The following is a 14,604-nucleotide window of genomic DNA, read 5'->3' as shown; positions in this document are numbered from 1 at the left end:
AAATAATTACTAGCATATAGAAGCAACTCAAAATTGTTAGTTATTATATAAGCTAAAAATCCAGCATCAAGTCTTAGAGATGCTTCCTGAACAGTGGACAAAATTCCAAATTAACCCACCCCAGCCTGTCACAGGGCTAGGGGAGCTGCTGCTGTTCTTGTGGACTAAATTTAAACAGCTGAACTTCCATGTCAGTGGTTCCAAGTGTCTTCTGAATGGAGACGCAAGCAAAACAGAGGTTCTCAGAGACCAGTGGTCAGGGAGCACTTACCCATCATTTAAAAGATGGGTGCTATCTACACTGAACTCTTACTGGTTGGGATTTCTTTCCTTTAAGCTACTAGAGTAATATTCAAGAGATGCAAATCTCTGAAGTAATATATTTAAAGCCCTTCTTTCAGAGTAAATCTGAAACTTATCTACACACCACTCCCCTGGACTTTGGGTCTGGCATATATACAACCTTCTGTTTACAATTCTTCTGTAAACACCGGGTCCTTGGGTCTCCTCCCTCCCTGCCTCTCAGATATAAAGTCGACCTCTATGGCTTTAATGTTCTACAGAGTACAAAGGTATAAGAAGTTGTCATCTGTCAAGATAAACAGCTTCAGTGGGAAACTAATATGAAGATTAAGGCTTTCCCTTAGTCTTCAGCTGGTGTGAACTGAAGGTATCCCCCAAACTGGGGGGGGTGGAAATTGTGATGGGCAGAGGTTTGTGGTTTAGTTCTCAAACAAAAATCAACATTTGTGAAACTACCACAATCATATTACCTTATATTTTATATAACTTATCAAGCCTTAAAACAGTCTCATCATGTGTACTGGGAAGGTGCTATGTGCATCTTACAGACAAAGAAAAATGAGGCCCAGAGAAGGTAAAAGACTTACCCCAAGTCACACAGCAAGTTGGTAGCAGAACCAGCAACAGAACTCAAATCCCTGGATCCAGCACTCTTTCCATTATACTAAGCTACCTCCCATATGACACAATGAAACTGGAAAAGAAAATATTGCATGGGCCTAACCTTACTAATACCACCTCTTTACTATCTGCTATACCTTTTTCTCCCCACATGTTGCCACCTCTTGAGGCACAGCCATACAGAAGAACCCTGGGGGGCTGCATATACACTGTATTTAATACTTTCTCAAAGAACACCTCACAGTATAAGATCCAACATTAAGAAACCTGACTTTTAGTCCTAATTTGTCATTGGACATTGGCACAGCCAATGCAATCAAATACCTTGGGCAACTATTGAATTCTTCTGTATTTTTACTCCTTTATCCACAAGAATAACTGACCCAACTCTTCACAGAATTGTAAATATCAAATTAGACAATGTATATCAAGCCATAAATTTAAACACTTAGTACAAGTTTTTCTTTTTTTTTTTCTTTTTTTTTTTTTTAAAGATTTTATTTATTTATTTGACAGAGAGAAATCACAAGCAGGCAGAGAGGCAGGCAGAGAGAGAGAGAAGGAAGCAGGCTCCCGGCTGAGCAGAGAGCCTGATGCGGGGCTCGATCCCAGGACCCTGGGATCATGACCTGAGCCGAAGGCAGCGGCTTAACCCACTGAGCCACCCAGGCGCCCCAGTACAAGTTTTTCTTAATGCAAAATAAGATTAGGTAGAATCCACACTCACTGGAAAGTGAGATCAACATGATACTCTAGCAGCCATTTTGATATACTTCCTTTGCAAGAGAAATGAAGAATTATAGACACGGAGTAGATATACAATAAATATTGAACAAAGAATTTTCAGAAGGTGGCACAGCAGAAACAGTGACCTGGGTTCTAATTCTAGCCCTGCCATTAATGAGATGTGTGACTCTGGGCAAACCCCTTCACAGCTGTGGCCTCAAACTTCTCCATCTATAAACTTATGACAGTACAGATTAGACTGTACAAGGTCCCTTCCAGAGGTCTGTAACTGTGATAACTAAAGTTAACTTTATAAGGTGAAAAAGATGATCCTGAAACCACAATTTACAAAGAAAGATAAAGCTATTTCCTAACCCAACATCCCAATTATAAAAAGGAATTCTAGGAAAGAAACGGGTTTTACAAAGACTACTACTTACTTGCTAGACCTTGGAACTACCATTTCAGCTAGTGTTTCGTACTGCTTAATCCAGTCATTGTGGTTTAACCTGCAGAAAAGATACAGTAAGTAGCGGAAAAGAAGAAAAAATCCCTGCCACATCCAGAAAGAGAAAAAAATATGGGACAAACCGGAAATTCAATTAAGTATACCTCAAATCTATGTAACCAAAAATAAAAAAAAATTTTTTTTGAGTTTTATACTGAGAGTGAATTTCAAACACAGTGAGTGGTGAAGCAGGAACTACAGTTCACCACTCTTACATCCAGTAACTATTGCAAAAGAGGCACATCCTAGAACTAAGTTTGGAAAGGAAGTAAGCAAAGTACAGATTTTAAATGACTTTCAAACTTCAGAGTTAATATGCATTACCTTATTAAAAATAAACTAATTTAAAGGCCATATTGAAATCTCTATCATGTCTATTCACTCGCTGCATCAAACTGTATTTACTAAAAGCACAGCGTACCAGGAAGAATTGAGTAAATTAAGTGACAGCAAACCATGCTGTACACAACATTGTGCAACAACCCTTCATAGAGACCAATGGTTTTGGGTGTGTGCAAAAAGACAGTTATGTTTGCAATTTAATGAACTTCAGTATTTGTAGGTCACAGAGTGAATAATTCAACATGTAAGGTATCCTAGGTCCTATGTTTCAATTACAATGTACAGAAAACTAAAAATTTCTGATCTTAAACACAAACTTTCAATAAAGATTGCAGCAAATCTTTCACCCAAGCGTTATTTTCCTACACAGTATAAAGACACAGATATACATAAGTTTATTATAAATAATCAGTGCTCTAGTATTCTGCAGTAAAAGGAGAAAAGCTGATGTCAGATAATATTGCAGACATGGTAAACTGAATGCAGGTGCTTTTTCCCAATAGTCCCAGTTTCCTAATCAGATAAAAAATGCAGAGCAAAGCAAAGGATGAATTTGTGCAATGACACTATGAAGAATCCCCAAATCTCTCACCTCAGTTCAGATCCTCCAAAGATTTCCTGACAGCAAGACTTTAGTCCAAGTCAGAAATGAAACCATTAACAGTGTTTCTTTCTCATACACACACGTGCAGTGTGCACAGAGTTCTAATCCTTCCTATGAGTGTCCAAAGGTTTCATTTTACCAAGATTAACTATGATCAAACACTAACACAGAAGACCTAATCAATCTCAAGATTTCAAAAGGTTCTCTAACCTAGCAAACCATGCCCAGAGCCTATGCCTGTTTTCATAAAGACAGTTTTCTGGAAACACAGCCACATCCATTCTGTAGGTACTGTATATGGCTGCTTTCAGCTACAACCAACTAATCTGAAGATTTCAAAGGGTTCTCTAACCTAGCAAACCATGCCCTGTTTTCATAAAGACAATTTTCTGGAAACACAGCCACATCCCATTCTGTAGGTACTGTGCACGGCTGCTTTCAGCTACAACCAGAGAGTTGACATGGCAGAGTTGAACAGCTGTTAAGAGACCCTTGGGCTTGCAAAATGTAAAATATTGACTATATGGCCCTTTTAAAAATAAATTTTCTAACCCCTGGCCTAATGCATCCTTTGTTTCTTAAAGGGTTTAATTCATCCTGACCAATCATGAAGATTTTTCAGAAAAACAAATACAAAGAGCTTCCTACTTTGAAAAATCTAAAATCTGTATTTTTTTTTAAATCCAATAATTTAGCATTATTTAATTTTTAAGTAAGCCCACTCTACTAACCTGCTAACTTGGATTAGAATCGCAATTTGTAACTGATGTCTCCATTACCAGATTATGAACTCAATTCTACTGCGTGTGTCCTAGGAATACATGTTGGTTCACAGAATGAAGGACAATGTAATAGTCCCTTTACCACTGGGTTCTAGCGGACAATTCAAATTCCAGTATCAGATACTAACATTTTTCTTATATTTTAACAAGTAAAAAAGCTTTTGTAATTAAAAACATACTTGGGAACTACAACCAGTAACGTGACGAGATACTCTGAATCAAGAACAAAGTCATCCTTCTTCACAATTTCCGCTAAACTTCTAGTTAGCAAACTTCCTCTGAGGAATAAGAAAAAAATAATCAGGCTGATAATGCCTCCATAACACAAGTAAAGAAAGAGCAGGCTAATTACATTCACATATATATACTATACATACATCTTGTGAAATGGATTAATCTTTTTAATGTCTTTACCTTGTAAGAAGTCAAAATTTAACTATTTCCCACCCCCACTGTTAAAGAAATGTCAACATTTATCAAAATTTGCCTCTAGTATCTCCCTTTGTATTTTCTTTAATTATTATAACTCAGTTCTTCTCTTGATTACATATATAATACCTCGACTGGGCAAGTGTTATTCATTATATGTCAATTAAAGTCTATTTCACGATACTTACAAAATTATATCATCTAAGGACAACCTCTGATTTTCCTCCCTCTCCCTGGGTATCATCTGATACTAGGCAATTTTGGTTAGTTAACCCAATAATCAACTCTTTCAAATCAGTCTTCATTCGGTCTCCCAGTACGTTTCATAATGAAAATGACTTGCCCTGTTTGTACCACTGATGGTATCCAACCAATTTTCCCTCTGGAATATGAACATGTAACTTGAATAGTTAAATGCTTAAAGCTACATTTGCAGTAGTCATAGTACAATGAGATCATGAAAACATGTTCTAGTTTTTAAAAACCTAACATGTAAAAAAGCTGAATCTGCAAAACAGAAAAGCACATAAATTACACTGTAAAAGGATTCTTCAGTAGAATTCTTTTAAGCAGCAGGTAATTGTTATGCAATTAAACTATGATTTAATTTAAAACAATTTCAGACAGTTTTTCAGTAAAAACTCAAATGCATAAAGGGATAAACTAAACAAGTACAATAAATCAACCTCGCATCTGTTTTGACTAGCCGGAGTTAATAAACTTTTCTCCAGAAGTAAACAAACACCATTCTGATTACAGAAACAGCATAAACTGGAATTCACTAAACCCCAACAATAGCTCATTCAGTGCATGCTAGAGTGCTTCCCTAATTCTTAATATTAACATATACTTGATATACTTACGCATTCTTCCGTTCCAAATTCTGAAGATTTCCTTTCAAGTTATTATATGCGGATGCTCTAGATTTCAAGTCATTGTCAATTTGAGTCACTCCCTTTAAAAATGAAAAAGAAAAATAGGCAAAATTTTCCTAAATCTGCCTATACTAACACAAATAAAGTTAGCCATACCTCAATATTTACTTTAAAAAACACCATCACTGGTTGCTGATGTAAGAATTATCATTTTAAAAGCACAACTTTAAAAGGTCATTTTAAAATATAACCTACTTCATTTTTAGAAAATTTTTTTCATTTAAAAAGAACCTACTTCATTTTTAATAACCCTGATAATTTCCATATGAATTTCTTCTACCAAAGATAAAGTTTTAGTCCACATATATTTTAATTATGATTATGACATTACCTCTTAAAACATGCAAATGAAACCTAGGCCACTGGGTACACACAAATTATTAAAAGGCTTAACTTCACAAGGCTGAAGGATGAATTTCCCAAAAGTAATAAACCACACAGTTTTGTTGTTCACAACACCAGTATTCTTACACAAACTATTTTTGCAATTAAATTACAATTGTGGACGAATATATTTATAAATGTTACAGAAGCTGATTGTTCAAAAAGAGGCCATTTCTAAAGCTACTAACAATTTAGGAAGAAAGTACAAATCGCAGATTTAACATTTGAAGAATTAGTTTCAACTCAGCTCTACTATTATTAGCTGTGTGGCACTGGGGTAAGTCAATTCACCTGTGTGAGCCTCTTTCCTCTATATACTTCTATCAGATAATGATGATTAGATCCTTGATAAGGATCAAAAGAAAATAAGGCTCAGTCATACTAAGAGCACCGTATTATATAATCTAACTATTCATTTTCATTAAATTAAAATGATGACTTCAGTTTTAAAATCCTTAATAACCTACTCATTTATATATTTAACTATAGAGCATACTGTTCAAATAGTCATTGGGAGCCAGGAAAAAAATCTGTCCAAGTGATTTAAACCACAGTTTTCACCCAGATTATAACAATGTTGACAATTAAAAGGGCACTATTTGCCCTGTTTATAGCTTCAGGTAAGACTTTTACGTTTTCTCTCAAGTTCAAGGACTACAATATAAAAGGAACTCTTAACTTGGTGAGTTCATGGATGAGCTTTACAGATCTGTGCACGCCCTGAAACTGTACATAAAATCATGTGTATGCAAATACATGCATTTTGGGGGGCGGGTAGAGGACTGATATAGTGAATGTCAAAAGGTGTCAGAGAACCCATAAAGTTTAATGTCTAATTCAGACTATACATAACCATGCTAAAGTAATCATTGTCATCTACCTGAATGACTACTAAATCTTTGATTCCAATTTCCTGTTCTACACAATCTCAATTACCCTTAAATTATAAATAATAATTAAATTATAAATAATAAACATTGAATTTTAAAGTTTACTTTCTTACGTAAACACCGTTGAATACAGTATTTAAGTTAACCACTTGAGTAAGTAAACACCACAACTTGGATAATGTACATAGCAAAAGTGTTATATTTTAACATCTTTCTTTTTTGGTAAAGTTGTACTAAGGGTAGCTCCCATTTGCATCAATCATGTATAATTTAGCTGCTTTGTCAAAGCCTAAAGAGAATTTCCCAGCTAAATAAATAAAGCCATTATAAATCAATGCGTCCTACCCGTGTCATTTTTTAATCTTACCTTGGCAATTATTTCAGAAATATTTTTCAGGGACTGCTTGATTGGATACTTAGCCATGTCCCACTGAAACCTTGTTATGTAAGTAACCAAGTCAACTGAAATAAGGAAATAAATTAATTACTGAGAAGCAACAGACTGTTTATAGTTTCCAACACAGCAGTAACTTTCTAATGTTAAAATTTGCTTTGAGAAAATCAGTAAAGATGTCATCATTGCTGGAGAGTCCTGATTTCAAAAACATGGAACCATATTAACTAACATGGATTAATCAACATTTTTACCTTATAATCTGACTGAATCTCTTCTTACTCAAAATTCCATATTTTTATATACACGTGTATGTGCGTATTAATGCTCCTTCTAATCTGATAGCTTAAAAAACAGAAAATGCGTATACCCATGATATGTCTCATATGTAGGAGAAAGAGACACAAAGATAAGAAACGACTGCAAACTGTCTCCTCAATAAGCAGAATTTGACAAAAGTATGTTCTTTCTTTGCCAACTTACTCCAAATGAAACTAAATTTTTTAAAACCAGGTGATAATTGTTTCTAGGAGTCTAAACTTCAACAATCTTCAAAACACAAACCCTTCCACATTCAAATGAAAAAAATAAAAAATGCAGAGTCAAAGAAACCCTCAACAACTATTCCCTGTTTTTGTAGCTAAGTCATTCATTCACCTCATGTAAGTCAGTATCAAATCCTGAAATATTAGCTTACCTCCATTGGCCAACAGATTCTCTTGAACTTTATCTTTACTATCCTCTAATACATCAGCCATGTACTGAGCCACTTTTTTAACCACCCTTGGGAAGGGAAAGAAAAAAAATCAACAACCATTTTCAGGAAAAAGACCTAAATTCCATGCTATACAATGAACATACCTCATATACACATGAATCTGACTATGTATGTTCCCATTATACCTATCTGTATAATACAGAACAAATGAGTCATAACTTCTATAAAAAGGTTTTAAGGATAAAAGGGACAAAGATCAACTGAGCAACTGTAGAATTTTAAAGAGACTACATGCAGTATGTTTATTAAGTCTAGAAAGAAAGTAATAACAAACTAGTGAGAAAAATACATTATATGACAAAAATGGGTCCATGAATCTGACTGCAAGGACCAACAACAAAGGACGGTGGCTGGGAGCTAGCATTCACCACTTAAGTATTTTCACTTAGGACAAAAGAGATCTGACAAGCAACAGAATACAAGCAACAGTAATGATGAGCTGCTGTATTATTTATTCATTATTTATTGAGCATCTACTATGTGCAAGGAACAATGTTAATGCCCTACTACTGAGGCACCTAGATATCTCCTTGTCAATCTCTTCATTTTATGTAAGTAAAGATGCCAAGATATAAAGAAAACGAATGACAATCAAAAAAGTCACAAAGTTACAAAACAAGCTAATGGCAGAGCTGGGAGTAGAAACATGCTGTCTGGACTTTGGTGTTCTTTCTCCAGTTCCATGTCTGCCTCTAGCCCTGGTTGGGATACAAAAAAGTAAACAAGACAAAAAAACAAACAAAAAAACCACACAAACACACACATAAAACCCCCCACTAGTTTCATACTGCTTAAATCAAAATGGAGAGTTACCAAAAGACACAAATGACTAAATACAAAGCAATCTATGGTTAAGTGCCAGCTGAGAATACCAGATTATAGAGAGAGAAGCATAAAGGAAAAAGGGACCACTTCCAACTACTGTAATCAAGAAAAGCATAATGACTCATGAGCAGGGCAATGAAGGACAGGAATGGTTTTGAAAAGGTGATCAGATGGGAAGAAAGTATATTTTTGCTGAAGGGCATCCTCTGAGTCAAGATCAGGAGGAGAAGAAAAGAAAAGGCATTCAGAGGATGACAAGGGATCCAGAACTGCCCCGAGTGCTGTGCTGAGAAGGGAAGTTAGGCTGGCAAGGAAGCCTGGAGCCGGACTGCAGATAGCTAGCCTCTGATGTCAGACTTTAGAAAAAAGTGTCACATGGTCAAAACAGGGCTTTAATCTGAGGACCACAAGTTCAATGGCAGGGAGGGTAGACAAATTAAACTCCTGCAAGGGAAAGGGCATCCTTGTGGCTCAGTCAGTTGAGCATCCAACTCTTGGTTTCGGTTGAGGTCATGGTCTCATGGGTCCTGGGGAAGAGAACCGTGTCTGGCTCCGTGCTCAATGGGGAGTCTGCTTGAGAGTCTCTCCCTCTGCCCCTCCCGTAACTAGCACACATGCGCCCTCACTCCCTCTCAAATAAATAAATCTTTAGGGGGAAAAAAGAGAAAAGAAAAAGAAACTCCTGTAACATAAACCAATAAGGGCCAGAAAAAATCTTATGCTAAATGAACTCAAATCTAATCAAGTACAACTACAGAAAAAATTATGTAAGCTGCTAAATCTTCAACACATTCAACTTGGGATTTGTACATCCACTTGGCTGTGTCTCCAAAATTCATTTATCCCGTTAGAGAAGACAAGCCATTATTCCCATGTAATTTCACAAGCATCTTTTAAACAGAACCATTTGCTATGAACATGCAAAAATGGTCATATGTTTACCACAGAAATAATTCAGAGTGTAGAAATGCCTTGTGTCAAATTTATAAACTGAGTGTGTAATTCAGAACGTCCCAATTTCCCTGTGCATCTCTACAAGAGTATCTATGTCAAAGTACACATGGTCACCTTGAAAACTGCTCTGATGATTAGATTACTTGATAAGTAAAAACTGTAATTTACTACACGTATTACAGTGTTCAGACTTTAAAAACTGGAACATTTAAGTCATTTAGCTACCATCTGTCAATTTTACCAAGGTCTAACAACTACAGGATTTTTAAATTCCTCATACGTTTCAGAAAAACTGACAAAGACAAGATTGCATAACAGTGCAGAAAAGAAAAGCAGACAAACTACATAGGTATCTTTTAATTCCACAACCAAATGAGCTACATTTAACCTAAAAACTTTCCAGATTCCTTCCCTAAAAAATGTGAGCAAACCTTACACTCTATTCAGGACATTGCAATGGTGACTTAAAGACCTACAGCACCACTGAGGTGATTAATAAGGATCCAAGTAATGACGTTCTCTGGGACCTCCCTTCCTCAGTGTGATGAGGGGATGGGAATGTAGGGAAGCTCATCAGCTCAGAGATGACAACTACAAAGGGTTCCCCAAACTTTTCTCAACTAAAAATGTCGCATCAAGAAACCAAGAATGTTCATACCATCAATTATTTTCACATTTGCCCTACAATGAATGCATGGACTCACTAACTGCAAAGTTACTTTTTCATTCATCCTTTCACTCATTCTTCTTGCCAAGTCCCTTGTCTTATTTTAGGCTTTTATAATAATATATAATAAATTATAATATCTCCTGCTTAATCCACTGTATACCTGTCTCCTAACTAGCTTTTTTGCCTCTGATATTAAAGACCATCAGTACATCTTTAGGTCTGCTTACTTACTACACACTGCTATGTTCAAAGGTCTCTTTGCAACATCAGCCTCTATTACCCAGAGACCTGGCATTATGGTGGTTCTATCAGAAAAGCCTAAGAGCAAACATAGGAAACCCTTCCAAGCAGACTCAAGAATAAGTTCCCTTAGAGCGCCAGTCAAATATACATTTCTAAGACTCTCCAAAACTCCGTATCTTACAAAATTGTACTTATTTACTCAACCCCTAAGTATTTAAATGCTCCATATCCCAAGAGTCAAAGGGATTGCAGACAAAGGCCAATCAATCAAAATGCAAAAAGTGATCAAGGATCCTATTTCCATCTTCAGTTGAAATAAAGATCAAGTAGGTATCAGGAGTGACTAAAACTGTAGTTTAGAAAAACTCTTTTACTATAACTGAATTTTAAAGACAAGAGTATCACTCCTGTCTCAACACAAGAGTATCACTCTTATCTTTAAAATAAATGGCATAACATTTTATTGGGTCAAAGACTTAAAACTGTTAGGATGCCAATACTCCCCAAACTGACCTACAGATTCAACACAATCTCCATCAAAGTTCCATCTGACTTCTTCCCAATAATTTGACATGATCGTAAAATTCATGTGAAAATGAAAGGAGTTTAAGAACAGTTTAAGGAAAACAGAGAATTCATACTTCCTGATTTCAAAACTTACTACAAAACTGCAATAATAAAGAAATGTGGTGCTGGCATAAAGACAGAAATAAGGATTAGAAAGAAATGTAGGGGTGCCTGAGTGGCTCAGTGAGTTAAAGCCTCTGCTTTCAGCTCAGGTCATGATCCCAGGGTCCTGGGTTCAAGCCCCACATCAGGCTCTCTGCTCAGCAGGGAGCCTGCTTCCTCCTCTCTCCCTGCCTGCCTCTCTGCCTACTTGTGATCTCTGTCTGTCAAGTAAATAAATAAAATCTTAAAAAAAAATTTATACACAAATACTCATACCAGCATTAATCTTATTAGCCAAAAAATGGACATAAACAACCTAAATGTCCACCAACTGATAAATGGATTAATAAAATACGGTATGTCTGTACAATGGAATATCCTTTGGTAGTAAAAAGAATTATCGATACATGCTATAATATGGGTAAACCCTGAAACACTATGCCAAGGAAAAGAAGCCAGTCATAAGAGACCACATATTGTACGATTCCATTTATATGAAATGTCCAGAATAAGCAAATCTTATACATATCTCAGAAAATAAAATAGCAGGGATGCCTGGGTGGCTCAGTGGGTTAAAGCCTCTGCCCTCGGCTCAGGTCATGATCCCCGCATCGAGCTCTCTGCTCCGTGGAGAGCCTGCTTCCTCCTCTCTCTCTGCCTGCCTCTCTACCTACTTGTGATCTCTCTCTGTCAAATAAATAAATAAAATGTTAAATATATATATATATTAAAAAGAAAAAAGAAAAGAAAATAGCAGACAGGGAATAAGGGGGACAAGAAACAGGAGGTTTGTGATGGTGGCAATGGGAGAGTGATGAAAATGTACTGTACTGACTGTGGCAATGGCTGCACAACTCTTTGACTTTAACTAAAAATCACTGTACAGGGCGCCTGGGTGGCTCAGTGGGTTAAAGCCTCTGCCTTCAGCTCAGGTCATGATCTCAGGGTCCTGGGATCAAGCCTCACATCTCTGCACAGCGGGGAGCCTGCTTTCTCCTTCTGCCTGCCTCTCAGCCTACTTATGATCTCTGTCAAGTAAATAAAATCTTAAAAAAAAGCACTGTACACTGTACATGTGAATTGCATGGCACATAAGTTATATCTCAGTATTAATATTAAAAAGACTGTCACCATTTTCATACTTCAAACAGCTGTATTTTATTGTACATAAATTGTACCTTCATGGGGTGCGTGGGTGGCTCAGTCAGTTAAGCCTCTGCCTTCAGCTCAGCTCATGATCCCAGGGTCCTGGGATCAAGACTAACACTGGGCTCCTTGTTCAGCAAGAGGGCCTGCTTCTCCCTCTCCCTCTGCCCCTGCTACTGTGTGCATGCTCTCTCTCTTTCTCTCAAATAAATAAGATCTTTAAAAGTAAAAAATTTTTAAAAATGTTAAAAAGAATCTCCATTAAAAAAAAACAACTATACCTTCATAAAGAAGATTTACAAAGAAAAAAAAGTCCTTATTTTCTAAAACCATTCCAATAAGCGAAGTATTACATGTGATAATAAACCCAATGTCCAGGTAGCCTGATAACAGTGACCCTCATGTGGCTCCAGTCTACGCATACAAGTACATTACCCTTCTACAAAGGCATCCAGTTTAGCCAGTTCATCCGACAAACCAACCAAGACATCCAGTGTGCCAACCTAGAAGGGAAATATACCATTTTACTACCCAGGTTTCATTCCCCCACCTTTTGTTTTACAAGGCGATACAACATCTTGATTTAGAGACTACAAATCTTAAGTTTTCCATATTTTAATTTCATAATGTGCAAGTGTGGTTAAGAAATGTTTGTCAGATGTTTCAAAGCTATTTATATGTATAAGATAATCCTCTAATTCATGGGTACAACCACTATTTAAGATGTGCAGTTCCATAATGGGAGGCCTATGCCTCTGCCTGTACTGCCCAGTGACAAGTGGCTCACCTGAGGTCATGGTTACAACAGCAGCACTTAAATAGGGGTCCATGACTATCAGTGTCCCAAAGGAACTTATAACTCCCCAAATATTAAGAATTAGCAGTTTTAAGTATTTCTTAAATGAATATGATGTATAAACTGGCAGGGGCGCTAAGTTAACCTAAGTTAACCAGCAAAATAAAAATATTATTTTTTCCATTCTGTAAAATTACTGAGAGCCTGCTTCCCTTTGAGGCTGTTAGGTTACAGACCTTCAAGAAATGTTAAATAAATTAACTATGTTAAATAACTAGGTGAGATTTGCCAAGTATGATTAAAGAGGTTCAGTGTTAAAACACATTATTGAATATTTTATGAATTCAATTAACAAAACATTGAGTTCGCTGTGAAATTTAATATATATTACTAAGACTTTTCACTTCTGAAGATCATATTTGTAAATGTATCAAATACTTTCATAAGATTTTGCATCACAATTACAATTTAGAAAAGCACAGAAGTCTTAAAAAATGTCCTCTCATTTTGATAGTTTGCTTCTAAAATCTTAATCTCCTCATTATTTAAAAACTGAAGATCAAAGAGACAAGTTTTCAATTATACCAACAGCTAGAAATGAGCTTTTTTTCTGAAGGAACCCAGACATCTCATTTCTTTTCAAAGGTAAGCAGAGAGCTCTTTGTGATGAACGCAAATGCTATTCTGCACCATGCAGTTTTACCTTTAAGTCAGGAATGTTAAACTTTGAAGCAAGAGCAAGATTGTTGTTCTTTGTAGTTGCCGCGTGCAGTTTCTCCCAAGTTTGCTGACATGTCTTCTCTCCAGGAGCAGATATAAGCCAGAACTCAGTCATATTTGTTACCAAGTATTTTTTCCAAAATCAAGAGTGACTCTGAAAGACAAAACAAAAAATACCTTTAATACCATTTGTTTCTAAAGTATTTCAGAGTCACAGGATAAGATAAATATTAACCTGTTTCAAAATTAATCCAACACTGGCAGATGATCCTAAGCAAAGTCAAATTTACTTACCTGGAAGTAAATCCACATGTATGGTAGAGGGAGATTTATTTATGATACTAGAAAAAAAAATGACAGACTTTACACATGAAATATCTAATTTTTTTAAAATTACAGAACATCTAAAATGGGAATTACTCAAAGAAGTGAAACTGAAAATACCAGCTACCAACAGTTTCATTACACTAAAGAGGTAGAAAAGTCACAAATTTATAGGTTTATCTTAAACTTTTAAGATGTAAAACCAAAACAGGAAATTTAAAAACATGCGTAAGTTTTACCTTTGAGAAGGTAACTCAAGGTAGGTAACTCCTTTGAGAAGGAATTGAATCACTGCATTTGAACAGTACCCACTAAATAAATTTATCACATCTGGCTTAGCAACTCCTACCAAGTTAACAAAATGGTTGTTAAATTTAATCCATATTCAACCTAAAGGAACCTCTTCAAATCCCTGGCATATACCTAGTAGCCATCAAACATTTATAAATTTGCAAAAAAAAAAATCTTGCAATTGCCTCACACATAAAAAATATGATGGGGGGGGTAAGGGGTGGGGTGATACACCACCCCTGGATCTGAGTGAGAGGCTATGGATCCCCT

General features: G+C 36.1%; 1 protein-coding gene across 1 annotated transcript in view; it reads right to left on the bottom strand.

Moving 5' to 3' along the window:
* ATP6V1C1 (ATPase H+ transporting V1 subunit C1) overlaps positions 1–14,604 on the bottom strand; it is a 39,824-nt gene that overhangs the window by 11,436 nt on the left and 13,784 nt on the right. Inside the window, exons 2-8 of the mRNA XM_013064762.2 lie at positions 13,703–13,873; positions 12,639–12,706; positions 7,616–7,701; positions 6,892–6,986; positions 5,179–5,270; positions 4,066–4,164; positions 2,091–2,159 (exon numbers count right to left, since the gene is read on the bottom strand). Coding sequence (XP_012920216.1) covers positions 2,091–2,159; positions 4,066–4,164; positions 5,179–5,270; positions 6,892–6,986; positions 7,616–7,701; positions 12,639–12,706; positions 13,703–13,834 — 641 coding nt within the window. The 5' untranslated portion in view covers positions 13,835–13,873. The remainder of the gene's footprint in view (positions 1–2,090; positions 2,160–4,065; positions 4,165–5,178; positions 5,271–6,891; positions 6,987–7,615; positions 7,702–12,638; positions 12,707–13,702; positions 13,874–14,604) is intronic.

The sequence above is a fragment of the Mustela putorius genome, unplaced genomic scaffold (assembly GCF_011764305.1).
Source record: "Mustela putorius furo isolate JIRA1106 unplaced genomic scaffold, ASM1176430v1.1 tig00000228_pilon_pilon_pilon, whole genome shotgun sequence".
Lineage (NCBI taxonomy): Eukaryota > Metazoa > Chordata > Mammalia > Carnivora > Mustelidae > Mustela > Mustela putorius.
This window is presented reverse-complemented; position numbering and strand designations above follow the sequence as displayed.